General features: G+C 38.5%; 1 protein-coding gene across 7 annotated transcripts in view; it reads left to right on the top strand.

Annotated features, from left to right (window-relative positions):
• Positions 1-25604, top strand: part of LOC124606775 (probable phospholipid-transporting ATPase IA) — a 642579-nt gene that overhangs the window by 404562 nt on the left and 212413 nt on the right. For all 7 annotated transcript variants that reach the window (XR_006978725.1, XR_006978722.1, XR_006978723.1 and 4 more), the window contains exons 3-4: positions 89-187; positions 7103-7263. Coding sequence is in view for 3 of the 7 variants with exons in the window: in XM_047138832.1 (XP_046994788.1) it covers positions 89-187; positions 7103-7263 (260 nt within the window). In the remaining 4 variants the exon portion in view is untranslated. The remainder of the gene's footprint in view (positions 1-88; positions 188-7102; positions 7264-25604) is intronic.

Below are 25604 nucleotides of genomic sequence, written 5' to 3'. Positions count from 1 at the left end.
TAACATTCAGTAAATCTTTCAATGCAGAGTAGTTGTAACTCATGATTTATAAATATTTTACATGAACTAACAAGATATTTTTCAACAGCAAATTCCTGATGTGTCTCCTACTGGACGGTATACCACATTGGTGCCTCTAGTGTTCATCCTTAGTGTATCAGCTATAAAGGAGATTATTGAAGATGTTGTAAGTATCAGAGCTGTCATATTTTGAAGGTTTTTGTGCATCACTGATAATTGATTATCTTCCTTTAACAAAGCATCTACAGTAATAATATAGAAAAACACATAAGTGAATACTTAAATTTTAATAGTTTTAAGCATCATGAAAAAGAGACCCTTATTTATGATAACTAATTTTGGTCTGAAGATTGTTTAACTGAAACTGGCCACCAGAAGTAAATAGTAAAGTGTTTTGGACTGTATCAAGTTTATTATACTTAAATTTTACATTTCTGAATTACAAGTTTCCTGAGGAACTAATGAAAAGGGATCTAAGGACAAAACATGTATCATATGTGGAACCCGTGATTGGTAGATCTAGTGGGTTGATGGAGGAAATGTAAACAGAAAAACAGAGGTGACAAGTCAGATTTCTAATAATGGCGTGAGCATTAATAGTGGTGGCATGAAAGAGATTCATTTAACAGAAGGCATCAGATTTAGTACACATTCATACATAAAAGAGAGCTGACCATAATGGTTACATGTTACAGTAATTTTTGTTTTTATGCTAATTTATTTATTTATTCATTCATTCATTGTATTCTATAGATTATATCAAGAACAGACAAGCAACACATATAAACTTATTTTGTAGAAGAACCTTAAGGGTCCAAAGCGCAGACACAAAATGTCAATTGTGCTGTGGGCCTGTATGGAAATGAACATCGGAGACATATGTGCAGATCAACATTCTTTCACTTTTTTGTGTGAAATGTTGCTGTATTTCAGTCTGCTGTTCTCAGTCAATTCATCTCATTAGTACAGTTATTTTGTCCGTCTGTGATGTGAGATGAAATTTATTTTATAACATCACACTGCTGACATAATTCTCTTATGAGACAATGAAAGAGAAATTTTAGCTCTCAAATAGCGTTTAACTGAAGCCCTCACAGAACCTGATCGACAGTTAAATATTTACAAAACAAGATATTTTCAAGAATGACATCTTGAAAGGCCAAACTGAAACATGTGAACATGTAAATCAGTTTATATATCTATGCAACAGATAATGTTAAAGAAGAAATTAAAATTAGAATTCCGAAAGCAAACAAAAGGTCTTTATTACACATGTCAAATGTCTTAAAGAGCAGAAAGTCTCTAGGGAAGGAAAACAGTAACAAAATACGCATCTATAAGTCTAATTCTGGGTGGGGCAGAGCGACTCCCATGTTTGTATTTTGCACCCAGAAGTGACATTTGCTCTGGGAAGGGTGGGGGCAGGCAAATTCTAAAAGGCGTGGCGAAAGTTATAACTCCACCTGGATTAGTTAGCATCGTGGAGTGGATGAAAATGGATGCATAATTTTTGGAGTGGTGAAGATAACTGTGAATCTGAAAAAAGAACATAGATCTGATATGTTTAAAGAAGCTGTCTTTACAGTAAAGATAAAAGTTAGAAGAATTAACTGGACTGGTCATGTAATGAAGTTGCAAGTGACACCTCCAGTCCCTAACTTGTAACTGCTGTTTAAGAGAATTTTAAAAAAATGACATCATCAGCATGTGAATGGGGAATACTTTGTCCATTGAGAGATGAAGTGCAGATAGAGAAGGTTGTTTCTCTTTAGCATCTATGTTGAAAAAGATATGATAGCAGAAATGTGATTTGAAGGATACTGTAATTCTTTGATTGAAAGTATCACTCATATGTTAAGGATACTCTGATATTGTTAATGATGGCTCATTAGACTTTCCAGATTGGGCCACCTAAGTATGACATTTGGAGTGTGTGAAAGCTGCCTATTACAATTTCTTCCCTTCTACTTCTCAGAGGCTCCCCATCATAGTTGCATGTTATTATCTTGAAGGACTTTAAAGGAAGCAGATCTTTCAGAGACTAAGATTGATTTCTGGATTGAAACTTTCATTGGAAAGTTTGCATACCATCATAATACACAGTGTGTTTTGAAAAGATTCATCGGATTTCAGTAGACTATGTTTTCTACATGAATGAAGATAGAAAGAGGGGGTGAATTTTAACTAACACATACAACTACAAAGTTTTTATTTTCAAAATAATTGCCCACTTTTACAAAGTTATATATTTTACGTGCATGCACAAACGATTTGGGTACTTTGGACAGTTGCATTTAGAATAAAAGTTGTTATTTACCTTACACAGGTGTTCAATGTGCCATCCACTAGATGCACAAGAAACATCCAAATGTGTTCTGGCTCATTCCATACTTTTATGAGCATGTGTGGAGTTCCTATGCAGCAACACAGTTCACCTAATCTTATTGAAAAAGGGGAGGAGCAACTAGGCCGGGCCTTTCACAAACGCCAACAAAAGATGTCACATAATATAATCAGCTGACCTTAGAGGCCAATGGGGGATTTTGAGATCCATACACCCATTACGACAAACCCATTATCAAGGCATCACATTGTTTAGAAATGCTCTTACATGGACGTGCCATTGCAGTAGTACTCTGCCTTGTCGAAAAATAAAATTTCCAGCATGTTCTCATGTAATTGTGTGGTGAAAGAGCAATTAATGTAGCTGCACTGGGAAGATCATTGCTGGCAACCATATGAACTGGCAATTGACAGTTGATGCTGAGGTAAATTTTTAATTTTTCTGTATAAGTTCATATTCTCCCCAACTGTCAACCTCTGTTCATGTAGAAGATATAGTCTTGAAATGTCTGCTGGATATCTATGAAGCACCCTCTATTAAAAAGATTTATTAACAACCTTCTATGCTGTCTATATACTTGCATTACATTTTATACTGTATTCATGTTCCAGACTAGTAGATTTTAGAGTAATAGGTGGCTCCAGAAGTGATTTAATTTGGTTTTTGATGTTTACTGGTGTTTAACTGCAGTTGTTTACTAGAGTCAATGTGCAGGTGTATGATCAAAAATCCAGAAGTTTCGGGTTCAGTCTTCAGTTGTTGGATTGGGGTTTTGTTTGGCAATTAGCACAAATTACACTTCTGTCACTGCTTTGAGAATGTGATAAAATCAAGTTGCATTTTGGTTTGCATTCGACTTTCAACTGTAGATTCCCATGTAAGCAAATGTTGAGCCTGTTTGCAAGTAAGATTAAGGGAAAGTCATATAATTGGGTCCAGTTGGAACATTTGTAGTAAAACACTGTATTGTTAGCTCTATGTTTCTGGTTATTTTTTATTGCTGAAGAAGTTGAGTATAATTTACATTTTAGATAGTACTTTTAATTACTTATTAAAAAATAACATCATTTGTTGAGCACCTGTCTAATACAGCTTATACAGTTTGCCATTAAGTAATCTTTCTTCAGAGAACATAAATATAATGCAGATCAATATCATTACTTATGCTATAGCAACATATTTACAAAAGAAATGGACAAGAAGTTGCATAAAGCAGCTGGCTATATTATCAAGAAAAATGTAACTTATGAATTACTAAATTAATAGTATTTATGTGTTAGGATAATTTATTTTTGTTGATTGTCATTAGAGTCTCAGCAAGGACTACACTTACTAACATCCATGATATTCTGTGCCCATGTTGCTACCTCCCATCAGAGTAGAAATAATCCTTCTATTTTTCTCAAATTATCTTTTTTATCCTGCTTTCCTAGTTCTGTTCCCTATGCTTTCAATATATCAATCCTCTGACAGCAATCCTCCATGTTTTCCTTTTGTATCTTCCAGTCATAGTTGTCACACATTAAAGGGCAGATCCAACTAACATAAGAGGTAACTGCAGACGCAGATGTCTCAAAGAATGACATAGTTGGTATGGTATGTGGCTTTGATGTTGCGGGGCCTTACTAAATCTGTTGTGTCAAATGACTACTTTAAGTGTCACAGTTTAATGAAATCACAATCTCAGTGGCAACTGCTGTGCTCAATATGTCGGTGACAAGGATGACAGTCAACTAGTATGTGTTAATTTTTATCAGTTACCATGACTGGATACATTGCCATATTGGCCACAATGCAAATGATCTGCAATCAGTATAAGGCTGGATGTCAACAATAGTGTAGTGACCATAACATTCAGAACCAGCCCCATCGTGGAGTACAGAGACCAGCATCCCACCTCTGCTACTAGCAAGTCATAAGGTTGACACTATTGTGAGTGCAGTAATCTTACCACTGGACACTTGAAGCAAGGAAAATATTAATCTGAAGTAATGATTCACAGAACTCTGGTAATATGGTTGTATCAAAATGCAGATATCCTCATGCAGTCATGAAAATACTGTTGGGGCTGTTGATTACATCCTCGTATGTACAATGGGATGAAATTCAACCTTGATAAGTGTGGGAACAAACTCATATTTGTGAGGAGTATAGTCCAATTTGTCTCATGCAGGAAGATTATTTGACATCATAGTTGGTGAACAATATGGAGTGTCCCAGTAGGAATGCTCAGTATCTAAGGGTAGGAGAGGAACAATCATTTGAAAAAAAAAAAAAAAAAAAAGTGCATATGGACATATGCCTTTTTCTGAATTGTTTTGAAGATAGAACACATTTCATTGACGTCATTATTTGTTGGAGCTGTGTTATTCAGGACATTGTCTAGTTTACACTTGTATAAAGTCAATAATTATTACATTTTACAAAGTATCAATTAAAAAATACATATTTTTAAAATGTTCACCTCTAAGCATTATCATACACATCACATTACAGCTGTTGTACAGTTCACAATACATGTTCAAATATCCCACTGTCAACTGCACTCTTGGGAGGACATATTGTATTGCTTGTGGGAGTGTCTCTGCATGTTCTCTAATGAGGCATCAAATATCCCACTGTCAACTGCACTCTTGGGAGGACATGTTGTATTGCTTGTGGGAGTGTCTCTGCATGTTCTCTAATGAGGGCAGTAGCATTCTTGATTGACCAAGCAGTTCATCTGTCATATCCCCTTTTGTTTGTATTCTTCCGACTTTATACAATCCCATAAATAAATATCTAGTGGTACAAGGTCTGGCTATCTCGGTGGCCAGTTAATTGTACTATTACAACCAATCCAGCAATTGGGATGAGACACATTCATGCACACCACAAGCCCAAAAACAAATGTCCGTGGAATGTGTTCCATCTCTTAAACTATTCAGAATATAGCTTACTTCCATATGAAGTTTTTTGCTTCAAATGATTTTTCATGTCATATCCTTGAATATTGGTCTTTCCTCCTGCAGCACCCTGTACATCAGACAGGAATGTTAAACTAGGTGACCCCATTAATGCTATCTGCATTGAATGGACAACATCCTAGCACTCAAGTTACCCCCTCATTTACTCATCAACTACTCCAGCACAACGCTACACGTTTGACTTACTCTGCAGTGATCAACACAATCTACACTGAACAGAATTAAAAGACACAACACTCACACTTCTCAAATGCTAGTGTGCACAAAGAAAGAAATTCATTCCAATTACTGTTTATGAATCAGTTTAGATTTTATCAGTGAGCTTATTGTTTTCATTTTCCATGTTAGAAAGTGTTGTCAGTTTTCTCATGTCCATAATGTTAAAGATGTAATATGGTTTACAGATAATGTCAACAAAACATATTTAGCAGTTCCAATAAAATTATGTATATTATTCATGGCTTCACAGTTACTTTCATTAACACACAACTAGTCATACTGAACTAATATTCAAACAATGGAAACAGTAAGATAAGCACCCACTGTATGCTTGAAATGTTGGGTGGTAAACAGGCACACAAACAATGTTGATTTTCTTGCTAAGTTTTTGAATAATGTCCTTTCCAGCCAACACACACACACACACACACACACACACACACACACACACTGCTTTATTGTCCAGGTGCTGGGGATTGATTAGAGTGAGTAGTGGAATTGACAGGAGTGAATAAGAGGAAGGAACGGTTAACTAAAAGTTCAGTTACCAACTGTGCACAGGCAGGGTGACGACTCCAGCGAGCGACCAAATGGTGTAAATTGACCTGAAGATGTCCCCTTCGCGGGTTGAAACCGGTTGGCAGCAAAATAAATAATGCGATTGTGACAGTCATTTTGAATAATTGATTATAAGTAAATTAATTACTGTTTTTCTCCATACAACTATGTTGTTTAAAAATTTATACAAGTTCAGTCTTTTTTTTTATATGCATGTGTACTGACCAGTGCTTCATCTGTAGGGCAAGTGACTGTCTTTATTTTTTCCATTGTCTGTATTCCATTTAGGGCTTTCCAGTAACATATTAATGAACTTGTATTCAATTACGCTTTATCTGCCTTCTTATGTTATGCTTTATTTGTCTTCTTATCAGAAGTTATTCTTCAATCAATCTTTGTTCAGATGTCCTCTATACAATTGTATGTTATCAGTTATCTGGCACTTTTCTCTGATGTTTCTTTTATTTTCTTATTTCTTTTGAAGTTCACTTTTATCTTTCTGACTTTTGTTTTTCTTTTCCTCTGTACCTCTTTTATGGGTATAATCTTTTTGTTCCGTCTCTCTTGTTCACCATACTAATTTGAGTATAGCAGTTAGTAAATTCATCACTCAACTAGAGAAAAAGTTCGTGTTCTCCATAATATTGCATTATTTATCACTGCAGTTTTGAAATACATGTCTACAAGGCCACATATTATACTGTAAAAATTTAGTCTGTAATTAGTTGTGTTACATCAAAACAACATTTCTTCCTTGAGATGTTACATTTACTTCCTTCATTGTTAAGAGAAATTAACGTGTAATACAAAATCCTCTATCCAAAAAAAAAAGAAATTGCAGTAGGCAGCTTCATACAAAAGCTCAGTAGCTAGGCTACGGTACATCAATTGTCACTTTTTTGTACCTATCTTCATAACATTTCTTAAATTAAGAAACATGGTGTTATCATAAAGACACTTGTCCTAACTGATTATTCCTCTTTCCACCATCCAGAAAAGGCATCATGCAGACAATGAAATCAATCATCGTGATGTTGAAGTGTTAAGAGATGGTCACTGGCTTTGGATACAGTGGCGAAATGTAGTGGTGGGAGATATTGTTAAAGTGCACAACAATCAGTTTTTTCCAGCAGACCTCATTATCCTGTCATCAAGGTAAAAAGCTTTAGTGTGTAGTATAATTTTTTATCTTTATGACATCATTATTTTCTTTCTGTAAAGCTGGTTTATCTGATGATATAATATAGTAGTTGTAAAATTTATCAAATTGTTATTGAAAAAAAAATGAAGTGTGTACATGAGGATCACAAGGCAATATTTATTGCCCAGTGATGGATGTCAAACAGCTAATTATGATTTACATTACTATAGAGATTGTAAAATAAGAGGAACAGTGTCAGTTGTTATTTATTTGTATTTTCTACTAGCAATCACTTTTATTTGTTTTTTGTTTGACTGAACATATTCCAGTGAGTTTGGAACACGTTCTGCCCATATTCAGGCACTTATGCATACACAAAATTGTTACTTATAAATAAATTGTGGTGATCTAAATTAACATAGCACTCTCTGTTTATTATTCGCTGCTGTAGTACCTATTGGGATACTTGCAGGGAAGACAGGAAAAAGGGGGGGGGGGCACAGTGATTGGCCAGAAATTGATGTCTAATGATGTCTGCTGCTGGTGTGGTTATTATGACTGACACCACAGCCTTTGCATCAGTTATTATATTGCAAAAATACACTTTTTCATGTGAAAGTTCATCACTTACAATTTTGGCATCTTTAAAAGTCCTTTTTCATCCTTAGTACGCTGGCAGAGCTGTTGTGTAACATTACACTATTGTACTATTTATTTTGTTACTATTTTCTGATGCAGTTCACTGCACAAATTTTTCTATGTACGTATAAACACTGGTCTGTTCATTGTCTTGTTCTTCAATAGGTTTTCTCTTCTTATTTCTTCACTTTCATCTACTGGCGTAGTGCTGTTGCTGTGCAGTGCAATTGGGAACTATTTTGATTTTCAGTCATACAATGAAAAAGGGGCACACACTATCAGTAGTCAACAAGGCCATTGATAGATTCAAACTATCGATATGCCAGTAGCACTAACAGCTATCGCCAATTCCTACTGTAGTGAAGACCAACTATTGCACATTGTTGGGCGTATTTGAACTCTGCTGTTGTTTTGTTGATCAGTTCAGTTGTTACTTCCAGTTGAATCTAATGTAAGTACTGGTGTTTGTTTTAGTTCTGCAAGGTTTGCAGGAGAGCTTCTGTAAAGTTTGGAAGGTAGGAGACGAGGTGCTGGCAGAAGTAAAGCTGTGAGGACGGGGCGTGAGTCGTGCTTGGGTAGCTCAGTTGGTAGAGCACTTGCCCGCGAAAGACAAAGGTCCTGAATTCGAGTCTCGGTCCGGCACACAGTTTTAAACTGCCAGGAAGTTTCATATCAGCGCACACTCCGCTGTAGAGTGAAAATTTCATTCTAGAAACATCCCCCAGGCTGTGGCTAAGCCATGTCTCTGCAATATCCTTTCTTTCAGGAGTGCTAGTTCTGCAAGGTTCACAGGAGAGCTTCTGTAAAGTTTGGAAGGTAGGAGACGAGGTACTGGTAGAAGTAAAGCTGTGAGGACGGGGCATGAGTCGTGCTTGGGTAGCTCAGTTGGTAGAGCACTTGCCCGCGAAAGGCAAATGCCCCGAGTTCGAGTCTCGGTCCGGCACACAGTTTTAATCTGCCAGGAAGTTTCGTATCAGCGCACACTCCGCTGTAGATTGAAAATTTCACTCTAGAAACTGGTGTTTATTACTTTTGTGCTGTGTGTTGTTGTGACAGTTTCTAATTATGGATAAGTTAGCAGCAAGACAGTAAAGGTAAATTTGTTTTGAATCATCCACTAGTATTATGGTAAGTTGAAAATACATATGCACTACTATAGTAGCCTAATTACTTATCCATAGCAGGTTAATATTAGCACTTGAATCATTATTTGAGACTGGTAGAACTGTAGGGTTGCAATATTTCAGTATTTCACAAGGCAGTGGAATGGTAAACAGCATTACAAACAACATTAAATTAAAATTGGTGCATAAAAACATGCTTGGACTTGCCTATGTTGCCCAAATGGTGATGGTTCCAGTCCTTCAAAAAATTTGCTCAAAATTCTATCATTAATATTCCAAATGGCAAAATATTGCCCAATCTGGTCACCCATGCAGTACTCAGTTATGAAAACCAATTCTGATATGGGACAGTGAGGAGGGGTTTGTGGAGAGTAAATGGGGTATGTGATTACAGCATTCATGTGTAAAAGATTTTTTTTCAGCGGGCTGCTTCTATTCATCTGAGCCAACTGTGGCTCCAAAATCTATATAAGCTCTTGTAATATTATTATAACTGAAGCCAAGAATTCCATGTGTAATTAAATATTAAATTATGCACTCTCAAATGTTTCTCCAAATTCTCCCCTGACCAGGCTAGCTTTGCGCATTGAGGTGCTGAGCGAGCAATCCCTGTACTCAGGAGATGAGATGGTTTGAATCCATGTGGCAGCAACCTTGAAAATGGTGTTCTGTTGTTTCTCATTTCCGATATAAGCAGATGCCATGGTTGGTTCCTTACTATAGGTCACAACCAATTCCTTCTGAATTCCTTTCTTTCCTGACAGCTTGAAATTCCCTCAGAGATGCAGTCTCTCTGCTTATGTGAAAATAGCTGGGCCAAAGGTGAGCTGAACATCTCTTCAGATACTACTGGCACTAAAAGCCATATTTACATTGGAAGGTAGCTAGCAGTTGTCATTGTGTACCATGTATCTGTGCATGAAGATGGCTCACTTGTGGAATGGCGATATACAATGTCTTCAAGTTTTACTACAAGAACAATGTTCTACTGTGAAATGTCTTATTTGGAATATCCTTGGATAGTGAGTCCAACCATCACAACTTGTAAGATATCTGTAAACAACTATCATATAAATGTCAATGTATTTTGTACATCATAGAGGAGCTTATTAGCATCACAGATCTTATAACTAGATTCTAATGTATAAATACAAACTCATTTATGAGGTCACACACATTAGCAGTCTAACTGAAATCAATGTTATGATCCCAAAACTGTAACTCAGAAATTAAAGAATGTTAATCATGTGTAGGATACTTAATAAAATTTGAGACTGATACTGTCAAAAGAGATTGGGACCTGATTAACTTTATTCAAGCCAGCTTTAAAATTCTTCTGCTCTGTGATAGCAAACCTTGTAATAGAAGACTCAGCTGTGTTCATGAGCAAAGAGGCAATATATTATAAATTTAATTCATGTATCACCAGAGTGAAGTTAATATATATATATGATTATAATAGAGGGAAACATTCCACGTAGGAAATATATATCTAAAAACAAAGATGATGTGACTTACCAAATGAAAGTGCTGGTAGGTCGACAGACACACAAACATACACACAAAATTCAAGCTTTCGCAACAAACTGTTGCCTCGTCAGGAAAGAGGGAAGGAGAGGGAAAGACGAAAGGATGTGGGTTTTAAGGGAGAGGGTAAGGAGTCATTCCAATCCCGGGAGCGGAAAGACTTACCTTAGGTGGAAAAAAGGACGGGTATACACTCGCACACACACACATATCCATCCACACATATACAGACACAAGCAGACATATTTAAAGACAAAGAGTTTGGGCAGAGATGTCAGTCGAGGCAGAAGTGCAGAGGCAAAGATGTTGTTGAATGACAGGTGAGGTATGAGTGGCGGCAACTTGAAATTAGCGGAGATTGAGGCCTGGTGGATAACGGGAAGAGAGGATATATTGAAGAGCAAGTTCCCATCTCCGGAGTTCGGATACGTTGGTGTTAGTGGGAAGTATCCAGATAACCCGGACGGTGTAACACTGTGCCAAGATGTGCTGGCCGTGCACCAAGGCATGTTTAGCCACAGGGTGATCCTCATTACCAACAAACACTGTCTGCCTGTGTCCATTCATGCGAATGGACAGTTTGTTGCTGGTCATTCCCACATAGAATGCGTCACAGTGTAGGCAGGTCAGTTGGTAGGTCACGTGGGTGCTTTCACACGTGGCTCTGCCTTTGATTGTGTACACCTTCCGGGTTACAGGACTGGAGTAGGTGGTGGTGGGAGGGTGCATGGGACAGGTTTTACACCGGGGGCGGTTACAAGGGTAGGAGCCAGAGGGTAGGGAAGGTGGTTTGGGGATTTCATAGGGATGAACTAAGAGGTTGCGAAGGTTAGGTGAACGGCGGAAAGACACTCTTGGTGGAGTGGGGAGGATTTCATGAAGGATGGATCTCATTTGAGGGCAGGATTTGAGGAAGTCGTATCCCTGCTGGAGAGCCACATTCAGAATCTGATAAAACTTGCACCACAAATAGGAAAGTACTATTGATATATGGTTTTCACAGGATGGATAGTTAGTCAGAGGCTCATATTGTTAGCCAATAAACAGACTGTGGTAATAGAAAGTGCCTTTTTTTTTTTTTTTTTTGCAAACATACACTTTTTAAAAGTAGCAGTGCTTATTGATATTATCAAACTATAAGTGGGGTAAATTAGAATGTCAGTAGTGTTTGCTGTGGGATTCTAGTGTGAGTCATTTACAAGGTATCATATTTTGAAACGTTCTCACACTGACACTTGTACAATACTTGTGGTAGCCCACTCAAAAGAACAACACAAGTGCATACACTAGTTATGGGGATTCTGACCAGTAATGAGACAATTGGCTATCACAGACTGTGTTCAAAATGACCACCGGCAGTGGCAATACACGCTTCCACTCTGGTACTGATGACTGCTACACAAATGCTAGCATTTCAGCAGAGTTTCCAAGCAGGCAGCAGTAATATGTTGTTGCATATCATTGGGTGGAGTTGGTATATCCTTGTAGACTGCATCTTTCGTTTTCCTCCACTGAAAAAGTCTACAGGTGTGAAATGTGGTGACCAGGTCGTCAAAGGTACAGGTCCTTTGTGTCCAATCCAGCGATTTGGAAAAAATTTGTGAAGACATGCTGTAGTACTTTATGCATTGTGGGCTGGATAGCCATCATGTTGATACCACAGGTTTCTCCTAGTCTTCAGAGGAATGTCTTCTAGCATCTGTGGAAGATGGTCTGTTAGGAGGCTGCGATACTTGTGTGTGTTCAGTGTTCTGTCTGTAAAAAACAGACCTGTGAGCTGATGGATCACTATTCACATCCCATGTATAAACTCCATCGATGCTGGCATTCCACCTGACAAAACCAATTGGGATTGTCAACAGACCAATAGTGCATGTTTTGGCAGTTTACAATAGTTACCTGAGTCTGAGACACCTCCATATTTTAAGAGGTTCTGTGATAAAAATTTATTTTTTAACATTTTCGGCCTGATCAATATTACAAACTTTTATGGATGTAAGGTCCTGCTGAAAAAGTTAACAGTGCATCAGTTCTAAACTTATCTCATTTATTAATTTTGATAATACAAGGATAAATAAAATTAACAAAAAGAAACATCAAAAAGAAATGGTTTACATTAATTTTTATCTTCACTGCCAATCTGTTTACCTTTGTCTTTGTATCACTATCTTTACATCATCGTCATCAACTAATAGAACAACTATGAAACTTACATCTTCATTGCCACAAATGTTTGGCTATTTCTTCTGAATATGTTGTGATTTCTGAGGATTTGGTGACAGTGGGACCTGAGAACACAGCTGTTTTTTTTTCCTGAACACATAGTGGATTTTACTTCTATACTGCAGTGATAATGTTACATGCTTCCAAAATATTGTCTGCCCACTGCCCTCTCAAAATTGGCTGTGTAGATCCAGAGCTGACACACTCCATGTTGTGAGCATCGATGACATTGCTACACAAAATTCATAAGTTCACCACTGGCCCCTGTCTAGTCTTTTGCTGCCTGTTCATCATGCCCCTTGTAGTTCCCAGCCAAGATGATGTCACTGTTCCCCCTCTAACTCTTCCCGTCCCCACAACTGTGCTTGAGCAGTAGAAAAACACACATGGAAATATCTTCTAGAGTGCAGGTCGTATGCAACAACATCAACTAATGCATAAATAGAATGTTGGCACTATCTCCACAATGGGTCTTTCCATTGTAATTTATTCTTGCAATAAAAATTGCAGTTGGTTTAATGCAGTGTACTTCATTTATTAGAAATTTAATTATGTATCAGTTTTCTTTCTCATTTCCCCTGATTCTTACCATTTTGTTCTAAAGCAGTTTAACAAACTAGTGACATTTTTCCCCAGTATTCTTATAGATGAACAGCCACTGAATTTCTCATTTGCAACCCCCTTGGGAAATCTTTACAGTTTCTTGTAAACAAATAAAATATTGACTTGGTTTCAGAATCAAGTAACAGTTTTTGAGGACAAGATTTTCGGCTTTGAATGTTAGTGTTACTTAAAAAGCAGCATAAATGTATGTGTATGGTTCCCATACATTTGTGAGAATTTTTATTGCAAATCTGTTCAAATACAACAGAAGTTTGTAAGTTGATTGAATTTAATGCTATTTCCTCCTCTGTTTCACAAAACTGTCAATTTTTAAGCAGAGCATTAGAATATTGTAATGACTATTGGCTGGTTCATAGTTTCTTGCATATCCCTTGCACTAGAGCCTCCAGCAAAGTGAGTCAGTTGCTACGTGATTGTATGAGCAAGGTCAATACTGTATCGAGCACTTCGGCAAGGCAGGAAATCTCGAGCCTGTGCAAATGAAAGCTTTTGCTATGCCGTGCCCTTCTGAATTCTTCAAAATAAATTATCTGCATCAAATCAGTCTCTGGACTGAAGACCACAACAACATGAAACCTCAATAGCCAAAACGTAATTTTTAAGTGTAAGACAAGCTCTGTATTAATCTATTAAACAATGTAAAAACATTGACTTCATTAGTTTAATCTTTTATGTACAGCAGTTGACACAATTTGCATAATTGTTTCCAAGCATCTTTTGATGGAGTGAGATGGGATATGGATGGAACCTATGTTGATGGAGAATGCATAGTACTCTTGCCTGACTCGTGCCACTTCTTCATATGACTGCATCTGAACTATAGTGTGGATCAGTTGCAACAGCAATAAGAACATTAATTTCCCCATCCTCTATCATTAGTTATTTCATTTTGTTACATTGTCTAGGTGCTTCACTACCAGTTTCACACAAAAGGTTGATGAGGTTGATAAATGATTGCCCAGGTGGTAGATGTCTATTAGGATATCTTGCTGCATACACTGCACAAGAACGAATTGCGTTCTTACTGTTTGGACTGTCACACACTGACTGACTAGCAAGTCACAGTGCACTCGAGGAACACACAAGCACACTGTAATCAAACGTGACAACATTGTACGTAGCAATTGTAGCAGGGTTGAAAGAAACAAACAAGTGTCAATGTGGAAACTTTTCAAAATACGATGTGTCGTAAATGACTCGCCCTAGAATCCTGCAACAAACACTACTGACATTTTAATTTACCATACTTTTAGTCTGTTAATGTCAATAGGCATTGTTCCATTAAAAAAAAGTGTGTGTCTGTACAAAAATACGCTTTCTGCGTATTATTACAGTCTATTTATTGGCTGACAGTATGAGCTGCTGACTATCCATGCATTCTGTGAAAACCACACATCAATAGCACTTACCATTTTCACAATATTTGTGGTGCAAGTTTTAGGTGATTCACCCTGTGTGTGTGTGTGTGTGGGGTGGGGGATTAGATGTGCTCGCATGCAAGCGTCCAAACAAACACACTGTTGATAATTTTATTTTTACACTTTTTTAAGAAAATTTTTTCTTGCTTAATTTTATAGACCAAATACTGTTTCTATAAAGGCCTCCCAAAAGAAAATCATGTACATAAAATTAAAAAAAAAATTGTTCCCAGAATAAAAAGAAAAATATGAGCCTTTTTAAGATCCTCTTTAACAAATTCCCCCCCCCCCCCTTCCACCTCCTCCTCCTCCTCCTCCTCCTCCCCTTTCTATGACTAAATCCTGGCTATGTCCTTGCTTAGTACATTAGAAAGTACACATATTAGATTTTTTGTAACAGAACAGTTCAGTAACAGAAATTTTTCTGCACTCTAAGGCTTTGCCAGAACAGTCATATATTTTATTGAAATAAAAATCAGATCATTGTGTTGCATGTTTACCGCATGACAAAGAGTATTAACGGAGTTGTTGGTTTGCTCCTAGCATAATCACCATTGGCAAATTGTTGCCAGCTGTCATTTAGGTTTCAGGAAGAAAAGTGGATTTACAGCAGTGACAACAGCAAAAACTTTACATAGGAAAGAATATAGATGAAAAATAGATCTGTCTTAAATGTGCAGTGCTTGACGTTAAAACTTCATCACCAAGGAGGTGGCATGAACAAAATGCTTGAATGTATATTGACACACAGCCAGCACAGATTTAGAAAACATTGTTCTTCTGTGTTTACTCACACAAAGTGCTGAGTGCTGTTGACGAGGGATTTCAAGTTGATTTCACATTTCTGTACTTTGAGCAGGCATTTGACACCACATCTCACAAGTGGCTTATAATCAGATTGCATGTTTGTGGAATATCATCTCAGTTATGCAACTAGATTCATGATTTCTTGTCAGAAATGTCACAGTTCATAGTAATTGACGGAAAGTCATCGAGTAAAACAGAAGTGATTTCTGGAAATCCCCAAGGTAGTGTTATAGGGCTGCTGCTGTTCCTTATCTATATAAGTGATTTAGGAGACAATATGAGCAGCCATCTTAGGTTGTTTGCAGATGATGCTGTCATTAATCATCTAGTAAAGTCATGAGAGGATCAAAACAAATTGCAAAATGATTTAGAAAAGATGTCTGTACAGTGCAAAAATTGGCATTTGACCCTAAATAATGAAAACTATGATGCCATCGTCAAGAGTGCTAAATGGAATCTGTTAAACTTCAGTTACACAATAAATCAATCAAATCTAAAGGCTGTAAATTCAACTCAATAGAAAATGTCATGGAGAAGGCAAACCAGACTGTTTTATTGGCAGAACACTTTGAAGATGCAACAGCTTCAAGCATGAAGCGATGCAAATGGTCTGCAATAATGTTCACATGGTTCACTGCTGTCACCAATGGCCTCGGTGCAGTGGTACCACCAGTTCCTGTCAGATCACTGAAGCGCTGTCGGGCTGGGCTAGCACTTGGATGGGTGACCATCTGGTGTGTGCTGTTTGCAAGCAGGTTCCACTTGGCCCTTGTGAGACAAACTGAGGAGCTACTTGATCAAGAAATAGCGGCTCCAGTTTCGTAAACTGTCATATGACCAGGAGAGCAGTGTGCTGACCACAAGCACCTCCAGATCCGCACCCAGTTATGCCTATGGACTGAGGATGAAACAGCGGCCGGTTGGTGCCGTTGGGCCGTCATGGCCGGTTCGAGTTCATTGCTGTCATGGTGCCTTTGAGTACTACAATAGGTCCCATAGAAGCCCAACTCAGTGTACCTCATAGCATAATTATCCTGTCAGTGGCCTGCACCTGTGGCATGATGCGTGTTTCAAGCAGCCATTTGCCTGGATGACAGTGTGTAAGGACCCAACCATTGACCTGATGTAACAATAGATGTGATTCATTCAACAGGCAACACATTTCTATTGATCCACGGTGAAAACTCAGCGATATTGTGCCCACTACAATCATCAATGACGATGTTGTCATGTCGACACAGGAACACACAGGAGTTGTGTGATGTGGAGCTCCATGTTCAACAATGGCCTTTGAACAGGGTGCTCTAAAACATTTGTACCTGTACCAGTATTGTTCTCTGTCATCATATCTGCCACAGATTGTGATGAGCCATGGTCATCCAATATCATAAGGCCTACTCTTTATTTCACCATCCTTCAACCACTTTCCATAGGTGCTTATGACCATAGTACACCACCAGGTGATGAGCTTCACCATTTCAGAAATTCTTGTTTCCAGCCATAGTGCCACAACAATGTGCCCTTTTGTCAAAACCACTTATGTCAGTGGATGTTTCCTGTTTGCGGCCCGTATCTTTGCCATAACAGCTACCCAATCATATCTGTTCCACTTACATTCTTTCCTTTGTGCATCACGTGCCCACATCGGTATCTTGCAAAACGACTTGTCACCCATGCTGTCCCCCCTTTCTTCAATACTGAGGATATTTAATTGTTGCCCTGACCAGCACATTGAACAGATCTCTTGTCTACCAGGAACATTTGGTCATGGGTTCATTAACAGTCTGGCACTCTACCACTCACCAGCCACTACAATTGATGAATTCTGGCATAGCTGTGAAGCAGCATGGAATGATGCATGTATTTGTCATCTAAGCTCAGTTCAATTGAATGACAGGCTGGGTTAGAGCTGCTGTTATTGACAGAGTTGGCAGCTCTGTATGCTTTCAAAGAGTCAAAAAATTTAATGATTTAACTTCCAGTACTGTAAATGCAAAATAAGTAAAATTTCATCACTTGCTATCTTTCCTTCTCAATATTACATACATATTTCTTACTAACAACTTCTTCATTTTCTTTCATGTTTTCAGGTTTACAAATTAAATAAATGGAATTTTGAGACTTGGCAGCATGTTTCAGAATTTTGAGCAATGCATTATTTTCGCCTAACACTGAATTTAATCTTCGCTTCATCACTGTCCTAGTTGAAACATTTGCATGTTTGAAAATGTTGACGTTGTATTGGCATTAAATATTGCTTTATGGATGGTTGAATTGAGTTTTACATCCTACTGGGTTATGTAATTGGACACTTTATGTGCAGAAGCATTTGGGGAAAAAAAAAAAACACACACACAAAGATGCTAATATATTTTGTAGAGATTCAGTTAGATTTCCAAAGTTAAGCGTTAGGTTGTACTATTTTGAACTGAAAGCAGAATTCAGCTGTGTAAGGCTGAGTTGTTGTTGTTGTTGTTGTTGTTAACTTACACATGTTGTAGCCTTTTAGGGTCTTTAAATTTACATTGTATAAATGTCTGATTCTTTAAAGTATCAAATTTAAATATGTAAAACATTTTCAAATGTCTGATTACTTTGCAGATGATTTAGTGTGTTAAATATTTGACATCAAGCACATAATAATAAAAGTTTGGAAAATGTTTGAAATTATGTTTAGAGTTTATTGGAAGTCACTAAATGTTCTCATTATGAAACACTTGATGAATATAGTCTGGGTAATTTGTGTTCAGTTCTAAGCAGAAGACAGTTTCTCACGCATTTCAATTTTTATGATGCCATATCTCCTGAAGTAACTGTCAAACAGTGATATAATTTTGCAGACATGTTCAGTGGTATATGTGGATACTGTCTGCAAGGTATGTTTGTGGAGTCGGTAGTAAATAAGTATTAAAATGTCATTTGATGCTGAAGTTTTACTGCATGAATAGAGAAAATGTTTTAAACGATAAACTTTTTTCCTTTTATCATTTTATGGGGAGTGTCAGCAAGAAAAAGTTTCATAAAGGTTTGAAAATATGTATCAAGTTTGTTGAATTCACCCTGAGTGCTCTCTTTCTCAAATACTGGGTGAATAAAGTACAGGTATTCACATGCCATCGGTTATGCTGCCTCAAGATAAACGGAGAGTTTTTAACTGTATTACTTGTCTTATTGTGTTAAACTTTCAACATAAAATTAAATGAGTAGATTATGACAACATTTCAGGTTTTTAAATCTGTCAATAATTGTGCAAAATACTAAAAATCAAATTTTTGTTGACCGCTGAAGCCTTTAGATAGGTAACCTGCAACAGCTTCTGGGCTCCATAATAGTCACTTAATAATACACTGAAGTCACAAAAGTCGTAGGATAGCTCCTAATATTGTGATGGACTTCCTTTTGCTTGGATTAGTGCAGCAACGCTGTTTGGCAAGGGCTCAACAACTTGGAAATCCCCTTCGAAACATTGAGCCATGCTACCTTTATAACTGTCTGTAATTGTGAAAGTGTTGCTGGTGCTCAATTTTATGCACAAACTGACCTCTCAATTATGTGGTGTAAATGTTTGATGGGATTAATGTCAGGGGATCTGGGTGGCCAAATAGTTCACTCGATTTGCCCACGATGTTCTTAAAACCAGTCACGAACATTTGTGGCGCTGGTGACATGGCACATTGTCTTCCATAAAAATTCTACATCTACATCTACATCCATACTCCGCAAGCCACCGGACGGTGTGTGGCGGAGGGTACCTTGAGTACCTCTGTCGGTTCTCCCTTCTATTCCAGTCTTGTATTGTTCGTGGAAAGAAGGATTGTCGGTATGCCTCTGCTAATCTCTCTGATTTTATCCTCATGGTCTCTGCACTAGATATACGTAGGAGGGAGCAATATACTGCTTGACTCCTCGGTGAAGTTATGTTCTCGAAACTTCAACAAAAGCCCGTACCGAGCTACTGAGCATCTCTCCTGCAGAGTCTTCCACTGGAGTTTATCTATCATCTCCGTAACGCTTTCGCAATTACTAAATGATCCTGTAACGAAGCGGGCTGCTCTCCGTTGGATCTTCTCTATCTCTTCTATCAACCCTATCTGGTACGGATCCCACACTGCTGAGCAGTATTCAAGCAGTGGGCGAACAAGTGTACTGTAACCTACTTCCTTTGTTTTTGGATTGCATTTCCTTGGGATTCTTCCAATGAATCTCAGTCTGGCATCTGCTTTACCAACGATCAACTTTATATAATCATTTCATTTTAAATCACTCCTAATGTGTACTCCCAGATAATTTATGGAATTAACTGCTTCCAGTTGTTGACCTGCTGTATTGTAGCTAAATGATATGGGATCTTTCTTTCTATGTATTTGCAGCACATTACACTTGTCTACATTGATATTCAATTGCCATTCCCTGCACCACGCGTCAGTTCGCTGCAGATCTTCTTGCATTTCAGTACAATTTTCCATTGTTACAACCTCTCAATATACCACAGCATCATCTGCAAAAAGCCTCAGTGAACTTCCGATGTCATCCACAAGGTCATTTATGTATATTGTGAATAGCAACGGTCCTACGACACTCTCCTGCGGCACACCTGAAATCACTCTTACTTCGGAAGACTTTTCTCCATTGAGAATGACATGATGCGTTCTGTTATCTAGGAACTCTTCAATCCAATCACACAATTGGTCTGATAGTCCATATGCCCTTACTTTGTTCATCAAACGACTGTGGGGAACTGTATCTAACGCCTTGCGGAAGTCAAGAAACACGGCATCTACCTGGGAGCCCATGTCTATGGCCCTCTGAGTCTTGTGGACTCCATGATTGTTTTGGAATATGAAGTCCATGAATGGCTGCAAATGGTCTCCGAGTAGCTGAACATAACAATTTCCAGGCAGTGGTTGGTTCACACCATACCGTACCACTATGGAGCCACAACCAGCTTGCACAGTGCCTTGTTGACAACTTTGGTCAATGGCTTCATGGGTCTGCACCACACTCGAACCCTACCATCAGTTCTTACCAACTGGAATTGGGGCTCTTTAGTTATACCAAAGTATCCCAGCTGTCTAGGGCTCAACCGATACGGTCACAAGTCTAGGAGAGACGCTGCAGGTGATGATGTGCCGTTAGAAAAGCCTCTCGCGTCAGTCTTCTGCTGTTGTAGCCCATTATCATCCAACTGTGCTTCACTGTCCTAATGGATACATTCGTCATTCTTCCCACATTGATTTCTGCAATTATGTCTCGCAGTGTTGCTTGTCTGTTAGCACTGACAACTCTGCACAAACACCGCTGCTCTCAGTCGTAAAGTGAAGGCTGTCGGCCACGGTATTGTCCGTGGTGAGAGGTAATGCCTGAAATTTGGTATTCTCAGCACACTGTTGACGCTGTAGATCTCAGAATATTCAATTACCTAACAATTTCCAAAATGGGATGTTCCACGCATCTAGCCCAACTACCATTTTGCGTTCAAAGTCTATTAATTCCCATCATGTGGCTATTATCACGTCAGAAACCTTTTCACATGAATCATCTGAGGATAAATGACAGCTCTGCCAATGCACTGCCCTTTTGTATCTTATGTACACAATACTAGTGCAATATGTATATGTACATGTCGCTATACCATGACTTTTGTCACCTCTTTGTATACTGATGAAGAAAGTAATGTTGCAGTAGGTGGATGTATTGCAGTAGGTGGATGTATTACTGACCATGATCTATTACTTCTGTCAGTCTGTTATGAACTGTAGGTGTAGATATGCCAATCAATATTGACCATAATGTTGTTTAGATGAGAAGTGTTGAAGTTCTTCTAATCTTTTTTTTGCTAACAATCATTAATTTATTTTACTCTTACTCACCACTTAAGAAGACCCAACCCCAACATCCATTTTGAAAGAAGAAACTAAAATGGTCCTATGGTTACATGGCTAATGTTAGGGAAGAGAAGCTCAAACTGGAAAGAAATTTTCACTCAGCAATGGAGTGTGTGCTGATGAAACTTCCTGGCAAATTAAAACTATGTGCTGGACTGAGAATCAACTCGAGACCTTTGCCTTTCGCAGCCAAGTGCTCTACCAACTGAGCTACCCAAGCATGACTCACTGAGAATTAGGAGATGAGGTACTGGCGGAAGTAAAGTTGTGAGGGCGGGTTGTGAATCATGCTTGGGTAGCTCAGTTTGTAGAGAACTTGCCGGCAAAAGGCAAAGACCCTAAGATCAAGGCTTGGTCCAGCACACAGTTTTAATCTGCCAGGAAGGTTCAGATGCTCACAGTGTTTGGAATTAATGAAAGCTGTTATGAGGGTCAGGCAGTGCCATATGACACACTGTATCTGAATGCAAGAAACTTTGAAAAGACAAACTTATTCTGGCTAAAAGAGGAGCCTGTGGAAAATATGTTGAAAGTTGAAGGAAGCATTGCATAGTGTAAAATAAGAGCAGTCTCATACCCATACACAAGATATAATTCTTGACCAACATGTTTAAAATTTATGATCCCAGTAAATAAACTGAGATCCAAATTCCACTCAAAAGAGAACATACAATACATCTGCATGGTTTAGGGCTCTCTGGTTTCCACTGGGTTATTACCACACCCACAGATGTGATAAACGTTGTTTCTAACTTCTCCAATTTTAGAAATGTGGATTGTTATTTGATATCTATTCACATAGCTGAAAAAACGATACACCTTATTTGTAGACCATTCATCAGGACTTGATAAGTGATCAGAATACTGAGTGTTTTTCTAGTCATGGAAAATTTCTAAAGTAACCCAGTGTTAATTAACAAGATGGGTAACTCCCAATCCTCTCTCTAATATTTCTTTGTGTTCTTTCCATCAACTGTGCTATTATTTTGAAAACCATAATCTTCCCTCAAATTGTTATTGAACACTGGACTGCATTTGAAAACAAGAATAAAGTATAAGGGGTGACTAAAACATTTCCATTAGATGGCTATGTAAGGGGTGACCAAAAGGTTTCCGTTAGATGGCTGTACAGTCCAGAATCAGTACGCCAATCAGGCAAAATCACTGTTAGCATTGAGGCCATCATCCCACTGACACACTAGGTTGAACATTGCCTTTAGTAAAACACTGTATCCTGCAGAGTGAAGAAATCCATAACTGGCTGCTGCATACCCATGTCCTACAGCAATCGTCGACCTTTCAAGGTCTTTTTTTTTTTATGGGACTAAAGCTGTGATGATTACATGCGGAGAGATCAGGACTTTAGGGCAGGTGCTGGAGTGTCTCCCACTTGAGTTGATGTAACTTCTGTGTTATGACATTTGCAATATGAGGACATGTCATACAATATCATGAAGCAGCGTCACCCCTTGTTGCACCCTTCCACAATGGTGGTTTTTGACAGATGTGCTTCCCCATACACATTCTTCATTCTTGATGGATGTCTGCCAGTGTTTGTCCTTTGACAGCCAAGGAAAGAATACTAGCATGCAGATCCTTTCTGGACACTTTTGGTGAGAATGTTGCCACATTTCCGGATTTAATGCACACTCTTTGGAAAGACACGAATGCCACACAAATTCCTTGGCTACATGTCAGGGCTCATGTACTCGCATCAGAGTCATGCTATGTTGCATATTTGCTACAGCAATGCCCTCAAACAGAAACGTTTAGAGTGTCCCTTATATCTCTGGTGTTTTGTGATTGAAGTAAAGCCTTTCACTTTATCCCTTGCAATATACTGCTTGAAATTCTTGAATAGTATGAGATAATTAACGCATCCTTAGCTGTGATTTGATAATATTTAAGCAACATGAGACAATTTGCCTCAGATGAAAACAGGCACTGTTCTGTAAGGGAAGTAAAGACAGGTTTGGTACTGGGTTCAGTCCTGGGACTATTATTCTTCATAGTAGCTATCACTAAATTGGTCGGTCATGTTAGGCTTCAGTCAGCTATCTGTTATGCAGATGATACAAAACTGTTTAATGTATGTGACAATGCTATAGAGCTGCACTTCGCTATGCAGGAATTCCTGGACTATCTATTATTGGTTTGCATCTAATAAACTGCTTTGCAAACCTGTAAATCACAGCACCTTGTGTTTTGATTAACTGTGGTCATAGCACTCCATCTTCAGGCCACAAGTGGCCCATCGGGACCATCCGACCGCCGTGTCATCCTCGGTTGAGGATGCGGATAGAAGGGGTGTGTGGTCAGCACACCGCTCTCCCGGTCGTTATGATGGTTTTCTTTGACCAGAGCCACTACTGTCTGGTCGAGTAGCTCCTCAATTGGCATCATGAGGCTGAGTGCACCCCGAAAAATGGCAACAGCGGATGGCGGCTGGATGGTCACCCATCCAAGTGCCGGCCACGCCCGACAGCGCTTGGACATAGGAGGCAAATAATTAAAAATTTTAGGAACTGGAGTGTGAGGAGAACATCAAGGGTGTCCTATATAATGTGAAAACTGGTAGATTTAGTCAATGATATGTATTTAAGGATGGCTTAATTCAGTTTCTTACAGTTTGTTATTGTATGACACTTTGGTCATGTCACAGACATTCTAGAAATACAGAAGAAAGTAGGGTAAGATGATCTAAATAAAATTTGTTTGTATCTTTTAAAGAAAAGTAATAGCTGATAGGAAAAAATTGTGTATGGAAATTGTTTCAAAATGACATTCATTTTTTGACTAAAAATCTTATATGATATGGCTGGTCCAAAATATGATACACATGTGATATGCTTATGTACACTGCAAAACAAGATTGACATCTTAAAAATGATGTAGAGAACCAAAAAAATAATACACATGTATAATTGCGATTTTTTTCTGTTGGAGATAGTTTCGGGATATTTAAGGCACGAAATGCATGTCGGAGTGTACTACAAAATGTTCTTTATTTGTTTTTTTTTCTATTTTTAACAATAAAATGTCAACCAGCAATGGATATGAGCTGTTTACAGTCACTTAATCCATTAATACAAAAATAGGATACACACAAAAGAGAATCACTGTCTCTCTCCCTCTCTCTCCCTCTCTCTATTTTCTTTCCTCCCCCCCCCCCCCCCCCCCTCCCCCAAATGTCAACAAGATCTTTAAAGCATCGCTCCTGCAAAACGCAACTCGCCTTTTTTTCACATGCTATCTTGCGAACCATGGATGAAGGGTATCAGACGGATGCCATATTCCTTGACTTCCGGAAAGCGTTTGACTCGGTGCCCCACTGCAGACTCCTAACTAAGGTACGAGCATATGGGATTGGTCCCCAAGTATGTGAGTGACTCAAAGACTTCTTAAGTAATAGAACCCATTACATTTTCCTCGATGGTGAGTGTTCATCGGAGGTGAGGGTATCATCTGGAGTGCCCCAGGGAAGTGTGGTAGGTCCGCTGTTGTTTTCTATCTACATAAATGATCTTTTGGATAGGGTGGATAGCAATGTGCGGCTGTTTGCTGATGATGCTGTGGTGTACAGGAAGGTGTCATCGTTGAGTGACTGTAGGAGGATACAAGATGACTTGGACAGGATTTGTGATTGGTGTAAAGAATGGCAGCTAACTCTAAATATAGATAAATGTAAATTAATGCAGGTGAATAAGAAAAAGAATCCTGTAATGTTTGAATACTCCATTAGTAGTGTAGCGCTTGACACAGTCACGTCGATTAAATATTTGGGCGTAACATTGCAGAACGATATGAAGTGGGACAAGCATGTAATGGCAGTTGTGGGGAAGGCGGACAGTCGTCTTTGGTTCATTGGGAAGATTGGGAAGATGTGGTTCATCTGTAGAGGAGACCGCTTATAAAACACTAATACGACCTATTCTTGAGTACTGCTCGAGCGTTTGGGATCCCTATCAGGTCGGATTGAGGGAGGACATAGAAGCAATTCAGAGGCGGGCTGCTAGATTTGTTACTGGTAGGTTTGATCATCACGCGAGTGTTACGGAAATGCTTCAGGAACTCGGGTGGGAATCTCTAGAGAAAAGGAGGCATTCTT

The sequence above is a fragment of the Schistocerca americana genome, chromosome 3 (genome assembly GCF_021461395.2).
Source record: "Schistocerca americana isolate TAMUIC-IGC-003095 chromosome 3, iqSchAmer2.1, whole genome shotgun sequence".
Classification (NCBI taxonomy): domain Eukaryota; kingdom Metazoa; phylum Arthropoda; class Insecta; order Orthoptera; family Acrididae; genus Schistocerca; species Schistocerca americana.
Note: the sequence above shows the minus strand (reverse complement) of the source record. Positions and strands in the feature narration are given on the sequence as shown.